Source organism: Corylus avellana, chromosome 10, assembly GCF_965113065.1.
Source record: "Corylus avellana chromosome 10, dhCorAvel1.hap1.2, whole genome shotgun sequence".
NCBI lineage: Eukaryota > Viridiplantae > Streptophyta > Magnoliopsida > Fagales > Betulaceae > Corylus > Corylus avellana.
The window spans coordinates 4,669,497-4,694,601 of record NC_142499.1 but is presented as its reverse complement, the minus strand read 5'-3'; the positions used below and the strand labels follow the sequence as shown (position 1 = coordinate 4,694,601).

Sequence of the window (25,105 nt, the reverse complement as noted above, 5' to 3'; positions counted from 1 at the left end):
TTCCTGGACCTCTGCCTGTCTTTTTGCAGTGGGTGGCAAACACTTCAATGTGACTGCTTGGCATCTCACGGCTCGCCCACGAGCTATGGCTTGAAGTCTCACCAGTCCCTTCAATGCTCTCAATGCTTTCCTCGCCTGTTGCACTCCCATTTGAAATTCAAATTAGGCATGATGAGAAATTCTTTTTCAGACATAGCCAACACATGTGAGATCCTTCTTTCAATCAGCTTGTATAGAAAACTTTGCCTGTCTAGTCAGAATTTAGGTAAAAAATAAAATAAAATTGAAGTTTCATAGAATAAAGTAAACCAAAGGGCACGGTTCAGTTCAGCCACCCCCTTTTTCAGGTGGCCGGCCATTGGGGGTGGCTCCTACTCAAAATGGGGGTGACCTTATGGTGACCAACTATTCCCTTCTTTTTTCTTATTTTTTTATTAATTTATTTTTAATTTAAAATAATATTTAATTATTATTTTTATTAGTGAGATATATATCTTATTTGTAGTTATATGTTTTTGAAAAAAAAAAATTTAGCTATAAAGTAAACATTTTTTAGTCCATAATTATAGAATGAAGAGGACCCTGTCCCATCTGATCAGTGATCACCCTTCCTCGTCGATGTGAAAACACACTTCGATGTGCACAGAGCCAGCTGTAATTAATGGAACTGTAGTACAATTAACTCTTTTATTTACTTCAAAAAAAAAAAAAAAAAAAAGGAAAAACTCTTTTATTTTAGCATAAAAATTAAGTTAAAGATTGAAAAAATTTTAGTCGATATACGTATTGGTTGAGATTGAAAATATATAAATAGAAAAGAAAATGACATGATGAAAGGGAATTTTTAGACAGAACCCGCGGAAGAGAGCCAAAACCCGTAGCTTTTGAAATCCTAACCTCACGATCGATCTCAGTTGTGTGAGCGATTTGCGAACTTGTAGATGGGGCTGATATTGTGGACCATCAGTTTTCTCATCGACTTAGCTCTCATGGCATCCACCTTTTATCAGGTATACCATTTCTCACTTTCAATCTCTCTAAAACCCTATTTGTACGGGCTTCTTGATCTCTTTCTTTCGTTTGGTTGCCGAGAAAGTTTGGGAAAGCAGATAGTTTTTGGACACTGTGTTTTGTTTTTAGTTTTTCGCGGAGACGGACTAGTCTTACTAATCAACACGATTTAGAGATTTCGGGAGTGATTCGGGTGAAGGAGGAAAATTATAGGGCTTTGAAAATGTCTTTCCTCGGCTACTTTCTCACGTCCTCTCAGCAACCAAACAATGGAACATTGATGCCAATTTTGGAGATTTCTTTACCCGTTTGTGCCCAGTAGTGCTTGTGACTCTGTGAGTGAGTTGTTCATGCTTGAACCTGTCTTATACTTCTATTTTTATTGAATTTGTATGGATTTGCTATAGCACCATTTTGATTTACTCTTCATCTATAAATTAATGTTCGTGGCAGTATTTGCTGTATGATTATTACTCATTATCTAGAATTTTTGCGCTTACTATGACTTCTTTAAGTTCACCTAACTAGAATTTAGTTGCCTTGATTACTTGCTTTAGTTCTTACTTGCAAATATTCAACACGGCCTTAATGCATATTCTCTTATTGTATTTTTGGCACTAAAATATGGCTGTGTGAGTCCGCATATGCTGCTACTGACTGCTTATAAACATCTTGATGGTTTTTATCTAGAATTGGAAATGCCTAGTAACTGTGAAGAATTTATGTAGATTGTGATCTTGACGGACTTGGAGTCTGACTACATAAACATTTACGACACAGCATCCCGCATAAATCACATTGTTGTCCCTGAGTTCATTGTGCAAGGAGTACTCTGCGCCATTTTCCTTGTGACGTGGCATTGGTTCATGTTTCTGATCACAGTTCCTCTTACTTGCTACCATGTGATGCTGTAAGTATAATTCGTGAACAATATGTAAAGCACTATGTTTACTGTATAATGCTTTTGATGCAGTTGGTGTTATTTTTTCACTTCTTACTTCTCTACTAAGAGCATCTCCAATAGATTGTTTAAAATATCAATTTTTTTTTTTTTTACATTTTAGCTAATAAGACCCCAAAATCTCTCTCCAACAGAATTTCTCTAGAATCTTTAAACTGAGGTAATGCTACAGTGATTCTTTAGTTTTAAAGATACATTGTAGCATTGTCTTCCCTTTTTTTGTTCATTTTACTCTCTCTCTCTCTCTCTCTCTCTCTCTCTCTCTCCCAACACCAAGATCAGGAATTTTTTTATTGAAGCAGTGACTCTTGTTTGAAAAAAACTAGATAATAAATAAATAAGAAAAAGACATAGTCCTTTGTTCATTAATTGGGGATATGTCAGAATTGGATAGAGTTCCATGATATGTCCGTATTATAGCTAAATTAGCCTGATTATATTGTGGTTCTTTTGTGATTATTGAACAACTGATTGCATACATGTTGAGTTTTATTTAAACTGTTAGCTATGTTGTCAAATTTTACCTGGTAAATCCTGCCACAGGGGCTGTTTTCTACCTTTCAAACACATACATGCCAAGCCTTCTTTCATTAAGATTTTAGGATTCCTAGTTCCAACTTCAATCTTGGAGCAAGGTGAGTAGGCTAGGATCAGGCAGCTTAGCACACTAGACGAGACTGGTTCTTTTCACTGGTGCCAAAATGATGCCATAAAAAAAATGGTGCACGTGTATGAAAAAATTTCAATGAATGAAATCTTGGTTTGTTGCATTACTCTCTTTTTTTTTCTTTTTTTTTTTAATAGTAATGGACACATATCATTAAAAGCGTAAGGCACCCCTAGGTACACAAGAAGTATACAAAAGAAAGAAACTAGCTAGATGGAGAAAAAAGAATAAAGAAATCACTGGCTAGAAGGAGCAAAAAGAATAAAGAAATCACTTTAACTAATTGTCAAAAAAGAAATATAAGTAAATGTCTAAAGATACAAAGTTTTGAAGAATAAGGACTTAATCTCCTCCAATGTTCTGGTTTTCCCAAGAAAATAATTTGTTTAGAGAAAACTAGAAAGTGGGGCCCATTGAGCTTTAACCCAAATGGCACCTGCTCCTCCTGTTCTTGGAGGAAGTGGTCATGGATTTGTGAACCAGTAGGTGCATGTTAGCTTACCAATAAAAAAGAAAAAACAAAAACAAAAAAGTGATGATGCTCAGTGGTTTTCTGGAACCTCTAAAAAAAGGGTTACGTTTCACGGCTTGCCCCTTTATGTATTTTTGTGGTTGAACTGGAACATTATTTCTTGTAATGACCAGTCTAGTGCAATGATTCAGGTTTTTGAAACGGCAGCATCTTTTTGATGTCACCGAAGCATTCAGATTTCTTAGTGCCGAGAAAAAGTTTCGGTTGATCAAGCTTGGTTTCTACTTGGTGGTGTTCGCCATAGTCACTGGCAGGTTGTTTTATGCTTAGTACATTATCTTTTGAACTGGAGTGTACATTAATTGTTCCTTTATATGTGTGTCATTTTTCCTAGTTGAGGTTGTCCCTGGCTGTTTGGGTTTAAAACTGTTGCTGCCTAATTGCTCATGTAGATAAAGTTAACCTGGCAATTGATTTTTTTTTTTTTTTGTCTGACAGTAAAATAATCCTGCAATCATGGATAATAATTAATATAGTTATGTCATATTAGGAGATCTAAAGAGCGAGGTTGCTTTGCTTCTTTTATGTACATTCTCTCTTAAGAAAGAAAGAAAGAAAGAAGGGAAAAGGGATTCAATCATCTTTAGTTTAAGATCAGCTTTGATCTCTTAGGGTCTAAACCATATATTTCAGGAACTTAAACTATTCAATTTTTTTACCAAAAAAGAAAACTTTATTAATGTTATATACAGTTGATGTTTTTACCTGTTTCTTTTTGTTTGCTTTCTTTATTGCTTCACTTTAGAGGCTAGACCAAAAAAGAGAATAATGCTTACATGCAAAGGCAAACAAAATGATAGAAAACATTTTTCTTTATGTCATGAGAGACAATTGTAATATGCCTGCTGAAGGTCCAGGCCTAGTCCACCTTTAAAACAAAAGAAAAGAAGACAAAAAAAAGAAAAGAAAGTAAGCCCTATTATTAGTAGATTGCTCGAGGTTTCAACTGATCCTAAAAAATTTGAAGAACAAGGTATCTGGCAAGTGTTTAGGAAAGTAATATCTTGGGAAAGTAGACAACTGAAATTCTTGTTTTGAAGCTTGTCTGTAATACTTAATGTATTTAGTTTGTTTGCCTTTCTTTATAAAGAGACTTTCCATGTTACAAGGTTGATGGTGGAGAGGCACAGAATGTCTACTTTAGGGACATTTGAAGTTTGAATAGTAGATTGTTTTATATTTCCATATTGCTGGCAATTTCTCATTTACTAAATAAATTGTGGATCTGGTGTCTTTGCACATTTGGGGTCTCAAACATCCCATGATTCTCTCTCTCTCTAAGATACTCCGTGATTGTTCTCAAATTTTACATAAAGCATTTTTACTGAATTTTCCATCCTTCTCTCTCTCTTACACGCGCCAGTACATGCATGCTGATGATTAATTTAAATTTTGCAGGCTTGCATTATCTGCTTTTGAATATTTAGCTGATATGGATGATGCCGAGCATTTGTTTTAATTATCAGCTGTTTGAGCAGTATGGTAGCCACTCATTGTAAGTTTGTATCTGACATTTGTTCAATATGAAGAAATGAATTCTAGCTCACCGGTTTAGATATGTTAGGACTCATTAGTTAGAATGAATATCATTAAATCTCTTCTGATGTTGTTTATCCGTACCCTAATTTTTTATATCCTAAGTTCTTCCATTGACTCAGATTTGTGGGAATCCTTGTACCCTGACTTCTAGATGTAAGGAGATGTTGTACTTGTATTGGAAGAGGCCCAAAGGAATGGCCACGTGTCATGCATCATCTTAGTGCATTTAGCTTAACGCATATAGTTGATTAATGTTTGTTCTATTAAGTTGTTCCTCATACTTGATGGAATATTTCTAAAAAGGATGTGTTACATGCTATGGTGGATAGCACATCTGAAGAGGTAATTGAAAATCTGAGCCCCAATTCGGCTCTTCTGTCTTCTCCCTCTGCAAGTACACACCATACAAACAGCCACCTTATTGGTGAATAAATTCGATGCAGGTCAATTCCTAGTGGTTAATCATACGAAATGTTGAAGCGTCACACTTGGTAACTCATCTCAAGTAAGCCCTTGTTTATTGTACATTTGGTTTAACATAGCCGGACCATCACATATATAAGAGATATGCTGGCGCTATAAACAGATGGGATAATACCTGAGAGCTGGCCAAGCCTGTGGTTCTGCAAAGCAAAGCTGGTTTGGCCCAAGATTAGCTTCCTGGGCTCCCTCACTACTCCCAGGCTGTTGCCACTTGCCAAGCCTGCTTTAGCCTGAGATAAATATGCTCAGGTTGGGCTGGGGCGTCTGGATTTTGGTAGCACAAATGGAGTTGTGATGGGATTGCTAACGTTTGCATGTGTTCCTAAATACGGATAGAGATCCACAACAATTATTTATCTGAATTGCTAGCAATTTGTGCATATAATGTTCAAATAAATTTTGAACCGTCTAGCCTCCTATTTGGACCGTGAGCCCTACATGAGTTCTCTTGCATTACTATCTGTTCAAATTGCTAACAATTTATGGCAACGATGGATCCTTATCCTTCTTGGTTGATAAGTTACCAATTCTACTTTTTGAGGGTTTTTACTTGAGTAATGCTATAAATTATATTTTTATCTAATATGATAGTTCTAACTAATTTTTAAGTATTTATTTTAATAAGAATAATTTAAAAATTAGTTAAAACAGTAACTCTGCATTGTAGAATAATGGGAGGATAAAAACATTATCTTTTTAAATTACTCAACCTGAAAATTACTTGGGGCATCAAATGTGGACCCACTTTATCTCGCCCAAAGTATCCTCTACTCGACAGCTTGGCAGACCGACATACTGTAGGCAGCATGACAACAGCTTGCCTTTCTTTGTACAATCAGAAGATGCTAATAATTAATTATTGGGCCCCCTGGAAAACATCATCAAGCCCACGGGCCCCTTACTCTGCCCCTTCTCAGTGGTCCCATTTTGATTGAAATTTTTTAACCACTTGATGTGTTGACCCAAACGCAATTGCTCCATAGAATTTAGCTCGATGTTGGGTCCTTTTCGGACCCTGGGCTCCACTGCAGTTGTCTTTCTGTTTGCCAAATCGAAGTGCTCCTCCTTCTTTTTTTTTGGCTAAGTAGGACCCACTTCACCTAAGGTCTGCCTTGGGCTACCAGCAAGGGTCACTGTCTGGTGGACCCATTGAGTTGGACGACATCTGGCCGTCAGATGCACCAGCTTTTTGCCTGATAATTAATATCCAATCAACCGATGTTTTTTTGCCGCTTGTTGCTGTTTGTGGAACTAGTTCCGATGAAGTCCATGCATCCCCATGTGGCCATGTTATGGTATCATTGGTATGGGCTTCTGTAGTTCTGTGTGCCTCGTTCAACTACGTGTGTGGATCGATGTTTCCTTCTTTATTGCTATTTTCTTTCTATGGCTCGAAAAATTTGCGACTGGTGAATAAATTATGTCAAAATGTTCAATATTATTCAAGAAAAAAGCGTGCGTTTTCAGGGGCAGACCCACGTTCTGTGTTGGGAGAAGAATGTCCCCCAAAAGTTTTTTCAACCCCTCTTATTAGTGGCTTAGAAAAAAAAAAAAAAAAAAACCAATATTAGAGGTTTTTCATAACAAGCATTTCCCTAAAATTTAACATTCGTCTCCCCAAAACTTTTTTGTATATATTTTCAATCAACTGATTCTCTTTAGACTCTATTTGTTTCCATCCTTTGCAGCATTCAAGACAGCAGTGAATGACAATCATTCTCCTCTTTCTCTCTTTCTCTTTTTAACCCCATTCTAAAGAATTCATTTAATTTCTTAAGTTATAGTGTAAGAAATAACACAATATAATGATGTTGTAATTTGACTTCCTTACCTTCAACGTAGGTACATATAAAAAAATGTGGTTACAGTCCATTTACAAGAAATAACACTACAAACTTAAATTTAAACATTTACATTTGAATGTAGATATCTTTTGTCCTTTGAAAATCATCCAACTTAATTCCTTATCTCTTTTTTTTTTTCTTCTAAAGAATATAAACACATGAATTGTTGAGCATAGGCATAGATATATTTTCCTTGATGCTAAATTACTTTTGTTGGTGCCCTGGCATATAAACGAATGAACATGGGGATCATGCAGTGAAAACACTCTTCTCAATGGTTCAAAGATCTCATAAGTTCAATCCCTCATTATTACCACCGCTCACGTCCACGTAAGTTCGTCTCCCATAATAACAAATCATGTTTGCGCCCCTGTGCATTTTCTTTTTCTTTGATGGTAAATTGTGAAATTTGATTGCTATAGATTGAGAGGCAAAGGATATTTGCCATAGTTTCTTAGCAGCAGGAAGTACCCTACAAATAGCTTTAATGACGCAATCATTTTGTCTTTTTTTATCTTTTTCTTTTCTTTTCTTTTCTTTGGAACTATTTAATGAAGCAATCACCGCCTACCATATTTGAACTCATAAATATTTGCAGATCATGAAATTTTCGTGGTAATTTTATAAGAAAGAAGTACAGATATTTAAATCTTGGGTAATGTTACTCCTCACACTAGATGGAAAAAGGATATCACAATTTCATTTGAAAATAGATAATATTCAGTTAGTGTATTTTAGAGGCGTAAAATTGTTATTTTAATTTTTTAGACAATTTTACCCCTATAAAATATATTAACTTGATACTATCAATTTTATTTAAAATAGAGAAGATCCTATTCCACACTAGACAGTGGTAAAGATCCCGTTGATAGTCTTTTTGTGGCCTTGTTTTGACAAGATGTGTATCTTTTCTTTCAGTTGTATTTGCTTATGTTTCTATTTGTTGTTTTGGTTCCCAAACTCATCTATTAAAAAATAAATAAATAAATTGCTTCTCACATTCATTTTATATAAGTTGATGTGTCGTATTTTTAAGTGGCTTTTCATTTCAATTACTTAATAAAAATAAATAATATAATATAAAAAAAAAAAAAAAAAAAAAAAAAAAAAAAAAAACTTAAAACACCACATATCAACTAGTGTAGAATGAATATGAAGAATAGCATTGTTTTTAATCTTTAATCTTTATCTTTTGTTCAAGTGAGGATAATTATAATTGATTTAACAGGTTTGGCGAATTAATAACTTAAATACCCAAATCTCCTTTATTGAAATATGATTACTTACTACAAGGGTGGAACTAGAATATCATAATTAAAACAAAAAGCTTTTAGGGGGGTGAAACATAATTTTAAAGGGTTTATTCTATAAAAGTCTATTCTAGTTCCACTCTTGGACTTACTATATTGAGGAATGCTAGAAACCTCATTTTTTATCCTAGAATTATTGCATAATGTTGAAATGGCAAACTGACATTATTCCAAACCAATCTTTGTTAAAACTAAAAATAAAAATCAAAGGTTAATCAGGCCAGTCACATTAGAATTGTAGGATAAAATTCTGATATATAACAGTGCTTTAGTATATAGATAAAGTCAAAGAAGTAACGGTTAGGAGTAACTAATTATGGGATTATAGCAATCAATTATATTGATATGATATCATAATATCATAAATTGATAGCCAACTTTCTATTTTCAAATAGTGTAAATTCAATTATAAATATGGGTTCATTGTATTGAGTTATTATCTAAGTTCATAATAAAAATGTAACTATTTAGTTCTCATGTATAGTGGGTGTAAACCTTTAATGTTGAACCACCATAATCTTTGTGTTTTTTATCTCCATTTTCTTTCATTTTGCTTTATGTTTCAAATTTCAACATGATTGAAGCATGTCTATGAATCTTACTTGAATTAATATCTTTACTAGCTTCATTTTCCTCTTATGGTGCTTTCTATCATCACTTTGTCAATCAACTATTGTTATCGGCCTCTTTCTTTTTCTACTTTTTAATAGGAAGCATTATTGCTTCTTTATGCATTTTTTTGCTCCCAAGAATAGCAAAATATCTCATTACATTAATATTGACCATATTATCATGATCATATATTAATCTCCGGGAGAGAATTTGTTTCATTCCGCCAATTACAGGGGGATTGCAATACAAGTTGTAGTATCCCAAACATTTTTCTCGGTTCATAATCAAGTTTTGGCTTTATTAGCCATATATTTTGCACGCCAAAATTATAGTGCAAATAGAAGAAAACTTCAAACTTTTGAATTCAATTTCTATAAGTTAATCATCCCATCATGTGCATAACTAATTTTTTATGGTAAATGTAGACCTCTAAAACCGAACCACCTTTATTTCTTTCACAATCTTATCTTCATTTTTCTCCCTATCTCAAACTTCAATATTTTCTTCCATTTCACTCATGGTTTTGAATTGATAGATTGCAATATTTCAAGATTGTTCATTGATTATTCAGGATAGGGGTGCCCTATCCACCTACTTGTACTCTACTATAGTTGTTATCACCATCAATGCAGCTTTAGTTCTTACTATACTCGAGACAAAATAATATTTTTGTCACTGACACTAAAATTTAATTCCACCATTCCCTCTATCTTTTTTTCTCTCTTTTTTTTTAAATAAAAAATAAAAAATTCATCTTTTTCTTTATTTTTGAGGCAAAACCATCTTCATTATAATAATTATGTCTTTTGTCTGGAATTTGTTGTAGCACATTTATACAAAGATGCGAGAAAGATGATTTTCATGGTTCAACTGGTATATTCATAACTTGATAGACAGAAAGAATGTTCATCTACTTTCTTTGGTTATTTAATTAAACAAATAACTTTTTTGCTTGAAAAGCAATTTCAGTCTTATCATATCATATGGTTGGTTGTAGAGCTTTATATTCATGTCATTGTGATTTTGACCGACAAAAAGAAGTTGTACAAAATATTACACAGCCTTTACAGTTACGAATGATGTGATATAAAAAATGAAAAAATTTATAATGTTTTTATATTAATTTTTTTTTAAGGAATTGTGCATGAACATCTAAAAGCTTTCCCTTGTAAATTTTACCTATTATGGGCCTCTTAATTACAATTGCTTGACAAACATGCCTATTGGACTCTACAATGAGTTTCTCTTTTCTATTCTTTGAATTTTTCTGTATTTTTTTTTTTGAATAATAATAATAATAATTTCATTCTTCATTCATAAAATAAAATAATAAAATAAAAAAAATAAAAAACAGGGCATAAGAGCTCTAAACAACAAGAGCAGATTGCTATAGAAAAACAACATTATGAATACAATAAAGAATTTCTTCTATTCAGACATGATTTGTTTTACCCCAACCTTCATTGGCCCATGTGTAGCAAAGTTAGCTCCCCTTTGATGTGACAAATCTTGCAACTATGAATTAGGGTCTCTAACACTTCTCTAATATCCTCAACAATTTTTCCGTACATATTTGTTCCAACTTGGTCCCTCTTCTTTAAGAGCATTGACGACCTGCAAAGAGTTGCCCTCCAAAATAATGCTCTGCTTGCTCAGATCACGACTAAACTTCACAGGACATAAAGCAGCCGTCGCTTCTACCATCACAGGTTCTTGAAAAACACTAATAATCTGGCTTCAAGCAGCACTAACCTGGCCCTTGTAGTCTCTCACTATGATCCCAACTCCCATGCATCCATTGGTGGAATTAATAACCCCATCCCAAATACTTGATGTTAAAACCTCCCTTAATTATTTATAGTTTTTACCATTTAAGACATACTCCAATTGTTTTTTCATGTAAAACTATAGTAGTGTTCTTAATCACAATGTAAATAATAAAATTAAAAAAAAATAGAGTAATTATAAATAATTAAATTAAATTAAATTATAAATAAATAAAAATTACACATCGGAGGTGAAGCAAGAAAGGACGTAGGGCCGTAGGTGAGATGGACAGTTGTCCCCCCAACCTAAAGGTGTCAAAGGTCTGTTTCTGTCTATGATACGGAAAGGTCAGTTCTACAGTGAAGTGAAATACTGCAAATGGGTTAATGGGCCCTGATCACGTGGACCGCACACCACCGTAAGGCCCACCTGAGATGGACATTCTCTATCCTTTCTCATGCTTCTTTAATATGTTTGATTCTAATAATATCTTTATTCTATTTTGTGGTCCGAACTCGGAATATTTTACTTTTTGCAACTTGATCTAATTTATGACCATATCTACCAAATATATATATATATATATATATATATATATATATATATATCTTTAAATATGTGGATGGGGCTCATCAACATTGATGGACCTCAACCATTTTCATTTTCATTTTCATATATGTTGACGAAATTATTTATAGATTATAACCATTCAAATAATATATATATATATTATGAATTTAGTTGGATTTAGGAGGGCTAAAATAATTTTTCTATTTTTACTTGGATTTGAATAATGAAGAACAGTGTAACATGGGGAAGAATATATATTTTTTACAGAGAAAAAAAAAATTATAATTTTGTCCACAAAAAATTATATATTTGGCGGCACATATTATAAAAGCCAAATATTTCTCGAGAGGAGATCTTTTGTCTGCTTCATTGGGGAGTAGACCTTCATATGCTTGGAGGAGCATATTTTCGAAGAGGGCACTCCTCAAGGTAAGGAGTATGTAGCGTATTGGCAGTGGAAGGTCAGTTGCTATGTGGGGTGATAAGTGGATGGTGTCACTTGAGAAATAGTTGGCTTTTATAATATTTGGCAACTAGGGCTTTATTGAAACAAATCAGGTCACGAACGCCCATTCCTCCTTGTGACTTGGCCCTTCCTAGCCGCTCTCAACTCATCCAATGAATTTTATTTTCATTCTCCTTGTGACCCCACTAGAATTTATGCATCAACTTATTCATTTCCTTACATAACTATCGAGGGAGAAGGAAAATGTTCATGCTGTATGTAGGATGAATCATTATTTAAAAATAATCAAAATAAAAAAAATCTTAAATCTGAAAAATAATTAAATAATTAATAATTAGTATGAATTTACAAAAAATAAAAAAATAGACGGCATTTAATTTGTACATATATAGTAATAGAATGAAGAAGTTAATTGAGTAACTCACCAATAAGTTAAAGCTCGTTCGAAAAATAAATGAATAAAGTTTAAACGAGTTATCTAACTCAATAATAAGTTCGAACTCGCCTTGTATTAAAAAAAAAAAAAAAAAATTAAACGAACAAATTTAAACATTCAACACTGGACTCGGCTTTACTCGATTATCGCTTTAAGCGAAAAAAAACATTGATTGTGAGAGTAGAAAATTTAGGATAAGTGGATCGTATTAAGGAGGAGTTACAAGACAACTCACGAGGTTCCTTATATGATGACTCACGGGTCACAATCATTTGTGAAGGAAAAATAAAAAATAAAAAAATAAAAATTTGGGTCACAATGAAGCAAATAATAATTTTAGTTAACTATAGACTAATCCATGCCCCGACCAATATAAATGTATGTATTTAGTAGCGGGCTAACCCGGAACCATTCGAATTAAGAGATCGTTTGAAAATATCTCATTAGTTATATTGAACGAGTATTTTTATTCTATCAAAAAATAAAAAGATAAAAATACCCTTTTAAATATAACTAACTCATTCAGCCATTCACCAGAGATTTCCAGGTTCTTGCAACTAATTTTCATGTTGTTTATATATATATATATTGTACGTGGACATTCTTTTATAGCGTTTGTCGTTTGATATCCTAAGAAATGCAGGTAATATTAAATTATTATCAGCTTTTATTCTGGTGAAGCTAATAAGGTTAGATGTGACTAATGTTTTTTTGATGGACTACACATGACAAGCCCAACAATGTTGGGTGAAAATTACTGACATATTGCTGTCTCATCTAACTTTTCTTTATGATTTATGTCTCATTCTGGTGTCATAAGTCTCTCAATGTTTTTAATGGTATTTTATTTATTTATTTATTAAATATATTTTAATGTGACATAAAAATAAAGTTAATTTTAAATTATTATTTTTCTAATGTTTTGAATTTTTGTTAATTTTGCTTGAAAAGAGAAAAGAAAAATAAGAAAGAAAAAGTATTATTAAACAAAATAATGTTTTTTTTTTTTTTTTTTACCGGAAAAGCTGTGAGTTTCAACGTGTTCATATGGTTTATTTTCTCTTTAAATATAAACTATTAATACATTCTATGACATTTCAATATGGTAATGGTTACATAATCATACAACTCCAATTTGGATTTTTTATTTTTCTTAACAAAAATTCAAGTTAAAATTAAATTCTTAAGATTAAGGAAATTTTGCATAGGAGGAGAAAGATTGATTAATTGATTCATGAAGTGAGAAGGATCATTTCACATATTAGAAACCTAATAATATAGAAATAGAAATAGAAATGAGAAAAAAAAAAATTAATAATATAGGTAACCAATTATGATGAATCTATCACCAAATTCCAACTATTCATCATATTTATTAATTATTATCAAAGTTGTGATGGAAATACTTCCAATTCCAAAAAATGGGGGGTGTTTGTTAAACTCCCTCACATTCCTCCACATCCACCACACTATTCACTTCATTTTTTTCCCAAAAAAATATTATTACTTTTATATCAAATCACTCACTTTTTATATCTAATCATTTACTTTTTATTACTATTCAAATAAAAAAATCACTACAAAACAAAATTTTTTACTTCCCAATACCACTTTTTTCATTTTCCCATACCAATTATTATTATTATTTTTTTCTTTTTTTTTATCCATGAACAGTATCCTGTAAAATGAACAGTGCTAGGGTGTTTAACAAACACCCCCATGGTTCTACATTAGAGATTGTCACTTCACTGTTCAAGACACAAGTACAAATGCAACAATCAGGCTGCCAACTTCTGGGTTTCTCTGCTTTTGTTGTTTCCCCCATTGTCTTTAGACTCTTTACCTCCAACTTGAGGGAGAAAAACTTTGGAAAAAAAAAAAAAAACACCAATTTGTATTTAACTCCTTTAAGATTTATTTATTTTTATTTTTTTGTTAAAAAGAAAGTATAAATGACAAACAAGTACCCTCACAAACTTTCATTTGAAATTTTGACGACGATCGACATAGTGCCTTATCCACACGAATAATAATACGATATGTGTTCATTATAATAAAAAATATAAAAGGAAATAAAATCTAGAATTTGAAAAGAAAAAACACAGAAGAGACCAATGAGGAGCCAACCCAATAGAAGGGTGGCTCCGGTGGTCACCGCAAACTGAGGAGTGGCTCGATTTTTATTTTTATTTTTAGTGAAAATTTCAACCTTTCATTAGTATCATAATAGTAGAACTTTCTCGACACATATAATATCATGAATAAAAACGAGATATTCTTTGATTTAAATTTGCTTTAATAATTGATAAATTTCCCGCTTAACTAATATGTGCGCCGCCATATTTGCAATAGTATATATATATATATATATATATATATATATATATATTATTGTAACTCCAAAAATGGCTCCACACTTTAAGATTGTCACTTCATTGTTTGTAACAAAAGTTAAAAGCCAAAATCAAGCGGCCAATTTCTGGGTTTTTCTGCTTCATTGTTCCCCTATTGTCTTTAGCTCAAAAATCAGGGTGAACAACTTGAGAACAAATAAAATAAAAATTGTAGGGTAATTTAATAACAAACTGGAGTTTACATTTAGTCTTCAATTTGAATCTTTAATCCGTTTCTGGTAAGTAAAAGTAAATGTACACCCATATAAACTGTACTTGAGATTTATTAGAATGATTAATGCTACGTATTATACTTTTATTTTATAGGTATGATGTGATAGCGTTCATCAACTTTTTGAATTTAAAGATTAAATTATACTTAATTACCCCATTTATCTGCCAATTTATTTGCAAGAGTATTAGACTATGATACAAATGCCATACAACTTAACAATGTAGCAGTTAAAATCAGTCAATGGATCACAACTTGTTAAAAATAAATAAATAGTTGATTTTTATTTTCATATCATCCTAGTTGTATGATACTCGTAGCAAATTACTAAATATCGTTAATATTTTTGCAATGTCTTCCCAATCTTTCAATTTGTTTAATTATCCTACCAATAGGGTTTTAATTAAGTCGAGTCGAACCGAGTTTTAAATGTTCAAGTTTGATTCATTTAATTTTAATTCGAACGTGAGCTGAGCTTAAGCTTATCACTGAACTAGATAATATGATAATCTTGATTAACTTATTCATTTCTTATATAAAGTAAATATCATCATGATACTCCTTTTTTATTTTTATTTTTTTTGTAAATCCATACTAGTAATTAGTTAACTAATTATTATAAAGACTTTATAATTTGAGTAAATTAAATTAACTTTAATCTTAAAAAATTCACTCTCGAGTTTATATGTATGTATGTATCAATTCACTATGCACACGCACACACACATCCATACATACATACAAGCAAACTCAAGTACACACAAATACATATATCTATATTAAGACTCACAATAACTATAATTCAAGTTATATATAATTCATTTTAGGAAAATGATTTCTTTTTATCTTTTAAAGCATTTAACATGTTCTCATTACAAAATTAAAATAATTTCATAAAAAATAGTAAAAAAATAGAGTTATACGAGTCTATACGAGTTGAGTTGAGTTTATAAGAGTCCAGCTCATTTGATAAGTGGGTCTAAATTTATGTTTAAGCTTGGTTTTAGTTAATAAATGAACCAAACACAACTCATGCACTAGTTAACTTGATGTGTTTTAAATGATTTTTTTTTTCTTTTCTTTTTAAGTGACTGATAGATTAGAACTTATAAATCATTTAAAATTCACTACATCAACCGATGTGAAATAGATGTGAAGAGTAGATTTATCACTTTGTTTATTATTTAACTATCCATATATTTACCTAATGATTTTGGTGATTAATTTTATACAAGATTAATTAATGGGCTAAAATGGCCCTGCAAGGGGCTGTTGTTGGATAAGGGCCGAGTTAAAATTAAGACCCAAATCAAAATGGGCTTAACTTTGACCAGGTCTGATTTATAATATAATGGCCCAGTGCTTGCAAAGCTGAGATAAATTGGTCGGAACCTGTCCTCATTCACAGTTTGATTTTGACCAGGCGGTCCTGTTCCACACTTACGTGATTTTGAGTCAATTTTATTGATACTATCCCTAATTTTTTTAATTTTTTTTTTTCAAATTATTATATTTGAATTTTTACAAATTTGATCAAATAGGAGATCGATAATTTTATAAGTATTATCTCAAAAATTATTGTAATAAACAATATATGACTATTGGGGGTATAATGGACAATTTCAGTCACATTTGGGTCATGTGATGCATTTTCGGTCCAAGTTAACTAAAAATGTTCACATAGAGGGAAAACTGAAAATGTTCGGTAATTTGAAAGAGTCGATTGATCTTTTTCGCCTTCAATTCTTAGCGGGTATTGAATACAATGTGAATTGCTAGAATTTACCCTTAAAGGGTTAATGAGTCAGGCAAATCAACCCAAACCGGACATAACAATTCGGATTGACAATCAGTGGGTACCGAATATAATGTGAATTGCCAGAATTGATCCTTAAAGGGTTAATTAGGCAAGCAAATCAACCTGAATCGAACATAACAATTTGGATTGCCAACCCTGAACTAGGGTATAGCATTTCATGGACTGAGACAACTCTTTTTCTTGGTGTAATTCACATGTTCCTTGAGTTTCAAATGGAGTAAACAAATTCAAACTTTTGGGGTTTTGGAGGGAGTGTATGAGAAGGGAAGAACTATTCTAATTGTGTAACATTATTAAATTTCAATCCAAACATGTGATTACCACAAGTTATCATTGTTATTTAAATCTAAAGCTAACATTTTGGGTATATCTCGTAAAGGGTGTCATGAAAATGAAAAACAAACATACAAACAAGAGATTTGGGAAACCTAAATTGTTATGGGAGTAATCCAATAAAGAGGAACTTTTCTCATGATGTCTCCTAGGTGTCCCATATGTGTCATCATTGTTATTATTGCCATCAATCTCACCATTTTTGTTAATGCCAAATTGCATACTCAAACTACCACAAAGAGAGAAACAAACAAAGTAGAGTTTTATCAGATTTAAAATGATCAAAATCACGGGGGCCAAAGTTGGGAGGGGGAGTCATTTGTGGAAACAATTTGGTGACCTTTTTCCGAGTAGCCAAACACTTTGATCACTCTATATCTACTTACACTTTTAATATCTCATATGGATGCTTTAAATCACAACAAGCTCTGGACCCTGATGCAATATGGATCGAACACTTGTCAATAATATAGCACATTAAACGTCAGGGCCTCACCCAATATATAGGCTTTAATGATCCCCATAATTTGATAACATATAGTTTTATATATTATATATTAATAGAACAAAGTTTTCCTCCGGCATAGCTTATTAAACTAATATGTGTCCAAAAGTACATGTGAGAATTATATTCATTTTGAACACATATTAATCTAAAGAGGAACATACCACGTTCTCTTCTCACTTTTGAAAGGTTATATTTAAAATAGTACACGAACAAAGATAGTTCTATAAGGCCTATAAAAAAGTGGTTCGGTACGAATTTGGTCCGCAAAATTTGTACCGGACCACTTTACACTATATATCGATGATATTTATTGTTGACAAACAAGTTTTATCTGCAAAACTCTACCGGTCATAAAAATGAAGAACCTCAACATTATGAGCATAATGTAGTTGAACATTTAGACTTTTAAGTATTGTCAAATACTTTGTGCCAATGATTAGTAAGCACTAGAAAATCAACGTTCTACCAACTTGTTTTACAAGTTGTTGTACTTGTGCTTAATTTTTTTATTTTTACTGCATATGGATATTTTTAATCATAAATATTGTCAAAACTAAAATATACTAAAAAAATATTTATTTTGTGTCTTTTCTTTTACTTATAATTTTTATTTTTTATTTTTTAACATTGGAATGGATACTTCCATTTTTTTTTAAATTTTTTTTATATATAATTGTTTGTGAGCATCTACGTAAAGGTTATTTATAAATTATAATAATGTATAATCCCGCCTATAAATGCAAGAAAATGACGGGACGTCTTCAACGATTTAAAACTGTGTCGGGTCTTGGTTCGTGTCCGGTCCCTGCCCGCTGGGACCGAAACAGTAATTTACGGCCCAAGATTTAGACCGCAGACGGTACGGTTCTCCCATTGCGGTTCGCACATGTGGTCCAGACTTCCAGTGCAATACGATTACTACTAGCTCTCTATTTGTGAAATGGGCTCCAGCACAAAGAGTTCCCTTTACTCTTCTTTACTTCAATGACTGGTGAGTGATCATTTTCATTTAGTACTTCTAAAGCAATATAAATTTCCCTTTTCCTATTATTATCTCTTTCTGCTCGCCACACTCCGCCCTGCCCCGCCTCGCCTTGCTAATGAATAAATAAATAAAAAATGTGGAATGAATGTGGTGTAAATTACACTCACCTCAAATCTATAAACTATATGTTCAATTTCTAACAAATTCGAGCAAATAATAAGAGAGGGCGTGCCATGTAGAAATAGAATTGCTTAATAGCGTAATTAGGAGTAGAAATTAACAATATCTAAATATAAAATGAAGTGCATATTTAAATGATTAACATGTTAACCTAACCTATTAAACAAATCCTAAGAAATTATAGATATTATCTCGTTTAAATGAACACATGATAGAAAAGAATAATAATTAATAATTTATTAAAGCATGGTGTTAGAAAAGAGCACTGAAAATGTATGAGAATCCCTTCCCTTCCCTTTCCTTTTTCTACCTCAACTCAAAGAACTGTACAGTTGGAACCGTACAAGCAATGGCCACTGTCCCTCTCTGTTTTTTAATTTTTTTTAAAGAAGAAAAGGAGAAAAAAAGAAAAAGAAAAAGAAAACACTCTTATAAGTAAACAGGGCACCGAAGCAACGTTGCTTTCGCTATACTTCAAATGGCTGAGAAGTAATCACTCAGAGACGCAGAAACAGAGAAATCGAGAAAACACAGAGAAACTGATTGACCGCCATTGAAGTACCTGTGACGTCCCCATAACTCTTTCATATAAACTTGCATACAGAGCAACATTTCAAGCACCTTTCAACCTCTCTCTCTCTCTCTCTCTCTCTCTCTCTCTCTCTCCTCAATCTCTTCCACTCCATTTCCCTCAAGCTTACCCTCATTACCTTGGAGCTTGATTAGGGTTCCGAAATCGCTTTGCCACTGGAATTTGGGCATTACCTGTGCGTTGGAGTTGCAATTCTTTGAAATTAATCAAGTGAGTATTTGTTTTCCATCAAAATTGAGGTGGTTTTGGTCCAATTAGCGACCAATTTAATCGAATTCGAAGAGATTGGAGCTTCCGATGGATCCACATCCAGGAATTGTAGCCGGATCCAACTCCAACCGGTCCCAACCCGACGAAAACGGATTCGAATTCCTCCAATTTCGCGAGGAAATCCAGCGGCTCATGACCGTACCGCCGGAAAACGCGAGCTCCTTCACCGCACTTCTCGAGCTCCCGACGACCCAGGCCATGGAGCTCCTCCACTCGCAATCTGTCGACGGAGCTCCGGCGCCGCTCTCCGGCGAAGCCCTCCACCGAATCGACGACGACCGCAAACCCTTCCTCACCTCCGTCAGCGGCAATCTCACCTTCCCTTCGAACAAAGCCCTAATCGAACGCGCCGCCAAGTTGTCGGTCTTCGCCGCCGGTGAGCACTCGCCGGAGACGAGCTCGGTGCCGTCAAATTCGAGCGCGAACTTGGAGAAGGTGAAGAGCGAGCCCGCCGAGACCGACTCGAACCCCGACTCGTCGTCCCAGCCGTTGGTTTCCGATCCAACTACGGAGAACAAGACCCAGAGGTCAACGAAGCGGAAGGAGCGCGAGAAGAAGGTAAAACTTCTAGGGTTTCTAGATTTTTTCAGACCATACCCTTTTTGCTAAAACTTGAACTAACCCTTGGGCCTTCTGTTTCCAATTAGGGCAAAGGGTCCTCGAAGAAGAGCAAGAGCGAAAGCTCTCAAGACGCCGAGAAGCTTCCTTACGTACACGTCCGAGCTCGTCGCGGTCAAGCCACAGACAGCCATAGCTTAGCAGAGCGAGTATTCTCTTAATTAAACTCTAATCACGCTATTACTTATCTTAAGTATTTCTCTGATTACGATATTTTTTACTTTTTGGTTAATTAATTTGCAGGCGAGGAGAGAGAAGATTAATGCTCGGATGAAGCTGCTTCAGGAGCTGGTCCCCGGCTGCAGCAAGGTCTGTTAATGTCTGTTAATTAGTCCTAATCTCATCATTAATCGGTGATTGTGTTTTGCTCCTCTGTCTTACCTGTCCGATTGTCTCTTAAAAAGCGCGATTATGTCCTTGGAATTACCCGCTTTGTTAATAACGGTTCTGTCCTTGTCGCCTTTACGCAAAAGTGGTTGCTTTTGTACCAAGGGAAGTGTCAAGTGGGCGGTGACAAAATGGCAGTCTCGTTAATTTCGCTTTCCTGGGGGTTCATTTCGTCATTCTATTTATCCATTTTGTCTTGGCTAGGTCATTTTCTGTGACGTATTTTCCACACTTTTTGACATATTTACATTAGAGATGATTTATAGCCTTTTTTAATGACGAAAATACCCTTCGCCGGGTAGGCTGTAGATTTTTTTTAGCCATGGGAATATGCTAGACGGAAGCTGCTTTGAAGCTGTGGGGAGACACATAAAGTTGGCATGTTGAATTTGCATATATATGGGTCCCATACACAAAGGCAAATTTCGATCCCACTTGTGGGTGTGCATGGTACTCTTACCGCTTAGTGGTTTGGTGTCCAATCCTTAATGATGACCATAAAACGCTTTTGTTTTTTGTTTTTGTTTTTTCAAGTGGTTAATATAGAAAGTCACTTAAAACACATTATATCGGCTGACGTAAAGTAGATGTGAAATTTAGTATGAAGAATAACATTATTCTTGAAGTGCTTTTGAAGGCCATATATACCATATGAGTTATTTAAGATAAAGGCCAAAATAGGGGCACGGGGCACCCCTCAGGCTTAACATGAATTATTCCTTCAGTTTATATGTCTATGGCTACTTGGCTAGGTGCTTGATACCCATATAAACAATTTCTAAGAGCAATTTCTGTCTCTCCAGAAGTTTTTATTTTATTTCTCACATGTGTTTTTATCAGGATTAACATGCTTTACCAAGTTCCAGCTTTTTCTTCTATTTAAGTTTTAGCTAGTAATACCCATTTTCCTGAATTTTAGGCCAATGGGAGTTGATATTTGAAAATTAGAACCAAGTTAGGATTTGAACATAAGTTGTCATGCATGCATCACTGGAGATTTTGATAAGAAGGCTGTATTATGGTCATGCTGAAAAACTTTTGCAGACATCTCTTACATGCTATGAGTGTTGCTGTTTAAATTTTTTTAATCAGTAAATGCTTCCAGATGTCAGTATAATTAATAATTACCTAACAAAAAAGGTTGAATCCTTTTTATATTTTAGGACCTTACACAGTTCATTATGACAAAGAGCAACCAATGACCAAGTGTTATGTTTCATCTCATAGTGTCAAAGGAATTAAAAAATCTCTATCGGTCAGGCATTCTTTGCAGAATACTTTGAATCAATTGAAAGTTTATTGGAAAATTGCTCTGAAATAGATATGCTTATCAATTAAAAATTTACTCACCCGAAAAAGATTTGCTATGCAGATTTCTGGTACAGCATTGGTTCTGGATGAAATTATCAACCATGTACAATCCCTACAACGTCAAGTTGAGGTCAGACTCACCCCATACATTTAAAGATATGGTTTTAATATTTCTATGAGAAGGTTCAAACTTGGAAAAAAAAACTTTGTGGAAAATGTTTCTAGATAAGGCTCATAGATGGGTTCTTCGGCAACAGTGGAAGATGGGAGGACTTAACCACTGGATAGGCTCATTAAGACATTGCTTGCCCTGAAAAAAGAGTTTCAGTGTCTTTTTCTTAACATTTTCATTTCATAAGGGGAAAAAAAAAAGGTGCTTCGTTGTCTTGGAACTGATAATATTAAGCTTTTGCTAATTAGGGAATTGGTGGGTTATATAATTTTCTGGGCTTTACAGTCATCTCCTTACACATTTCTGAGGCTTGATAATTCAGACTGTGGAGAGTATTAATTTTGATTTTATCTATTCATATATACTTTATCTATTAAATGACATAAAAAATATATGTTTTTTTTTTCTTCATCAGCCTGGAGTAAATAAGGCAAGTGAAAAAGGAAACAAACCATGTGAGATGAAATTCAGCTCTACAAGAGCTGGCAAAATTTCAATGATCTTAAAATTGTATAGTAATAATGTTTAAAATAATCCTCTATTGGCTGGATCTTCTTCTGATGAAATAGTTCTTTGGTTTCAGTTCTTATCAATGAGACTTGCGGCAGTGAACCCGAGAATTGATTTCAACCTTGACAGTTTATTTGCTACTGAAGTAAGCTTCCAAATACTTCTATTTCTTTATGACCTTTCCTTTATTAGAAAAAAAGGGAAACTGGGGGGAAAATATAACGCTCTTGGTTATTGTTATTAACACTTAGGTTTTCTGCTATGGAGGTGTTTTTCAATATGTGCTACCTGCACAAATCCGCAATTCTTTATCTGCACCTTGTTTTATTGAGCACCATGTTTCTCTCGAGAGCTGCTATACAGCATCATGTTCTTCGTTATTTTGGTGGTTTTGGATTGATGATTATTTTCTTATCAATTCCAGTGTGGACTGGCAATGAGTGCCACTCTATATAGTTGGTGACATGGGAAACAGGCATATTTTAATCCAAATTACAGATTCCCACCCACGTTTTTAAATGTCTGTTTTCCACCATTAATATATGCCAGGACTGTTTGCCAGATTTGGACCACCTATTTTATCTCTCATCTGTTTCCATTTGCATCTTCAATTGTTCATTTAAATGGGATTGATTAAAATGGTTACGGTAGCCAATTTCTTTGTCTTTTTCTGTTGTATTAATTTTAGTGGGACACCTGTAATGATGGATCCAAACATTAAGGCTCAACACAGTTATGGTGGGGTAGAAGTTTCACAATTAAGTGATCTGCCACTGATGTAGTCTCTTCATATTATGCCACACCAATTAAGGAACTGCATTGTTCCGATAGAAATGGTACCTAAAGCTTACCCCTTCACTACTGGATTGCCCGAGTAGTGAATACTCTTGAATAGTATGGTGTGGTATGACGTGATTGGCATTGTTTAAGTCAAGGGGCCTAGTCGTGGATCAGCGGATAATATTTATTACTGATGACTTTTTATAGTTACTTGTATGGTCTCTAGCTTTCCTTGGTCAAGTTACAGTGTTGTGATTCAGATACTTTGACCCACTACAGTAATTTGCTGGAGCAAGTACTTCCCTTAATTTAACATTGTAGCTTTATTCTCATTTTTATCCAGGGTGGATCTTTAGTGGACAGTAATTTCCCCGGCATGGTTTCTCCTCTAGTATGGTCAGAAATCCCATTCGATGGAAACAGACAGCACTATCAACAGCAATGGCATTTTGATGCACTTCACCAACCCCTTTGGGGGAGGGAAGAAGACAACCATACTTTCATTACTCCAGAGAACTCACTTTTGAGTTATGACTCAGCAAATTCAGGTACATTAGAGTTCAGCTTAATCAGGCCTCTACTGCATATTACCCCTTCCAAACCTACATCATTAAAAAAATCATTTAACAACCATTAGCAACAGGATTCACATGTGAAACTATTATACTTATTTATTAACAAGTCAAATAATTCGAGATAGTGCAGTATCCTTACCTCTCAGACAATGCATGTTGGTGCTGAAAGTAAATGTTAGTTATTGAAAACCACATGAAAGATTGAAAAGGGTTTCATTCCATTTATTTTTAGTATCACATTATTACAGAAATTTTATTACATAGGATAGTTCTTTCTAGCAGTTGCGAAAATGAGGAAAAATGTAGAACCATCTTACAGATGATTACATTATTCTTTAACATTCTAATGCACATTCCATATAAAAAGAAGCTAGTAAGGCTCTATTTGGAGCATCATTTTATACATAATTAACAGCTGAATTAGTATGTTACTAGGCTTAGTACACTGATAATATTTGATACTATTAGCATTGGCCATTTGGATGCTTTTTGAAAGAAGAGGAATTTAAATATTATAAACTTAAATTTGTTACTGTGCTGCAGCGTCTCTGCACTCAAATCAGGTGAAGATGGAGCTGTGAAGGCATAGTGAATTTCCACCAGTAGCTAATAGTGTATATATCCAATATAGTATTAGCTGTTAGCAAGAAGTAGAGGGGAAGCGTCAACATTCATCATGGGTTTTCATGTCTTCTATTTGTCAAGAGTCAGTTGGAAACCTGGATTTCACTCTACTAGAGAGGATGAAATTTCGGATGTTATTCTTATATATCATCTTTATATCTCTTACTATATATACTAACTTCGAGGGCCATTCAATCTTGTACTTGCTTCTTAAGATGATCGATTGTCTTATGTTGTAAAACCATATTACAAACTTGTTTTATGGAAGCTACCTTCTTTCTTCATTTCTGCTGTCAAGATATCTGGTTTCTTTTTGAAGTCCCCGCTTGTACTTATGCCCAGGAATAATCTGGCACTTTTTCTTGGTTTCTTTTAGATGAGTTGGAGTTTTTTATATTGTGTTGAGGCCGGAAATGGTTGTCTTGGCCATGTGATTCTGGAAGTTCTGTCATGCCTGATTGGGCTAGGCAGTATGAACTGCTATTGCCTAATGGCCCCCAGCTTCCTATAAAAGTTTTTGGCTTTTCAGATTTTTTATTTATTTTTCTTTTCTTTTTGTTTTTAAATGTCTTAACTTACCTGAAGAGAAGAAGAAGAAGAATCATATGATTTGAACTG

The 25,105-nt window shown here is 33.7% G+C and overlaps 2 protein-coding genes across 4 annotated transcripts; both read left to right on the top strand.

Moving 5' to 3' along the window:
* Positions 1–830: 830 nt before the first annotated feature.
* LOC132162585 (Cornichon family protein) lies at positions 831–5,715 on the top strand. Of its 3 annotated transcripts, XR_009438231.2 has the most exons (6): positions 831–1,010; positions 1,740–1,921; positions 3,303–3,425; positions 4,570–4,666; positions 5,154–5,215; positions 5,297–5,714. XR_009438231.2 is itself a non-coding variant. In XM_059572842.2 (5 exons), the coding sequence occupies exons 1-4, from the start codon at positions 942–944 to the stop codon at positions 4,628–4,630; spliced, it is 435 nt and encodes a 144-aa protein (XP_059428825.1). In that variant the 5' UTR covers positions 831–941; the 3' UTR covers positions 4,631–4,666; positions 5,154–5,715. The 3 variants fall into 3 exon arrangements, 2 of the variants coding, with proteins under 2 accessions (XP_059428825.1, XP_059428824.1); XM_059572842.2 differs by having other exon boundaries at positions 5,154–5,715; XM_059572841.2 differs by lacking the exons at positions 5,154–5,215; positions 5,297–5,714 and having other exon boundaries at positions 4,570–4,973.
* A 13,351-nt stretch (positions 5,716–19,066) lies between these two features.
* LOC132191805 (transcription factor bHLH48) lies at positions 19,067–24,771 on the top strand. The gene is made up of 7 exons (XM_059606909.2): positions 19,067–20,068; positions 20,158–20,277; positions 20,372–20,437; positions 21,888–21,956; positions 22,582–22,653; positions 23,632–23,836; positions 24,407–24,771. The coding sequence occupies exons 1-7, from the start codon at positions 19,538–19,540 to the stop codon at positions 24,442–24,444; spliced, it is 1,101 nt and encodes a 366-aa protein (XP_059462892.2). The 5' UTR covers positions 19,067–19,537; the 3' UTR covers positions 24,445–24,771.
* Positions 24,772–25,105: the final 334 nt, after the last annotated feature.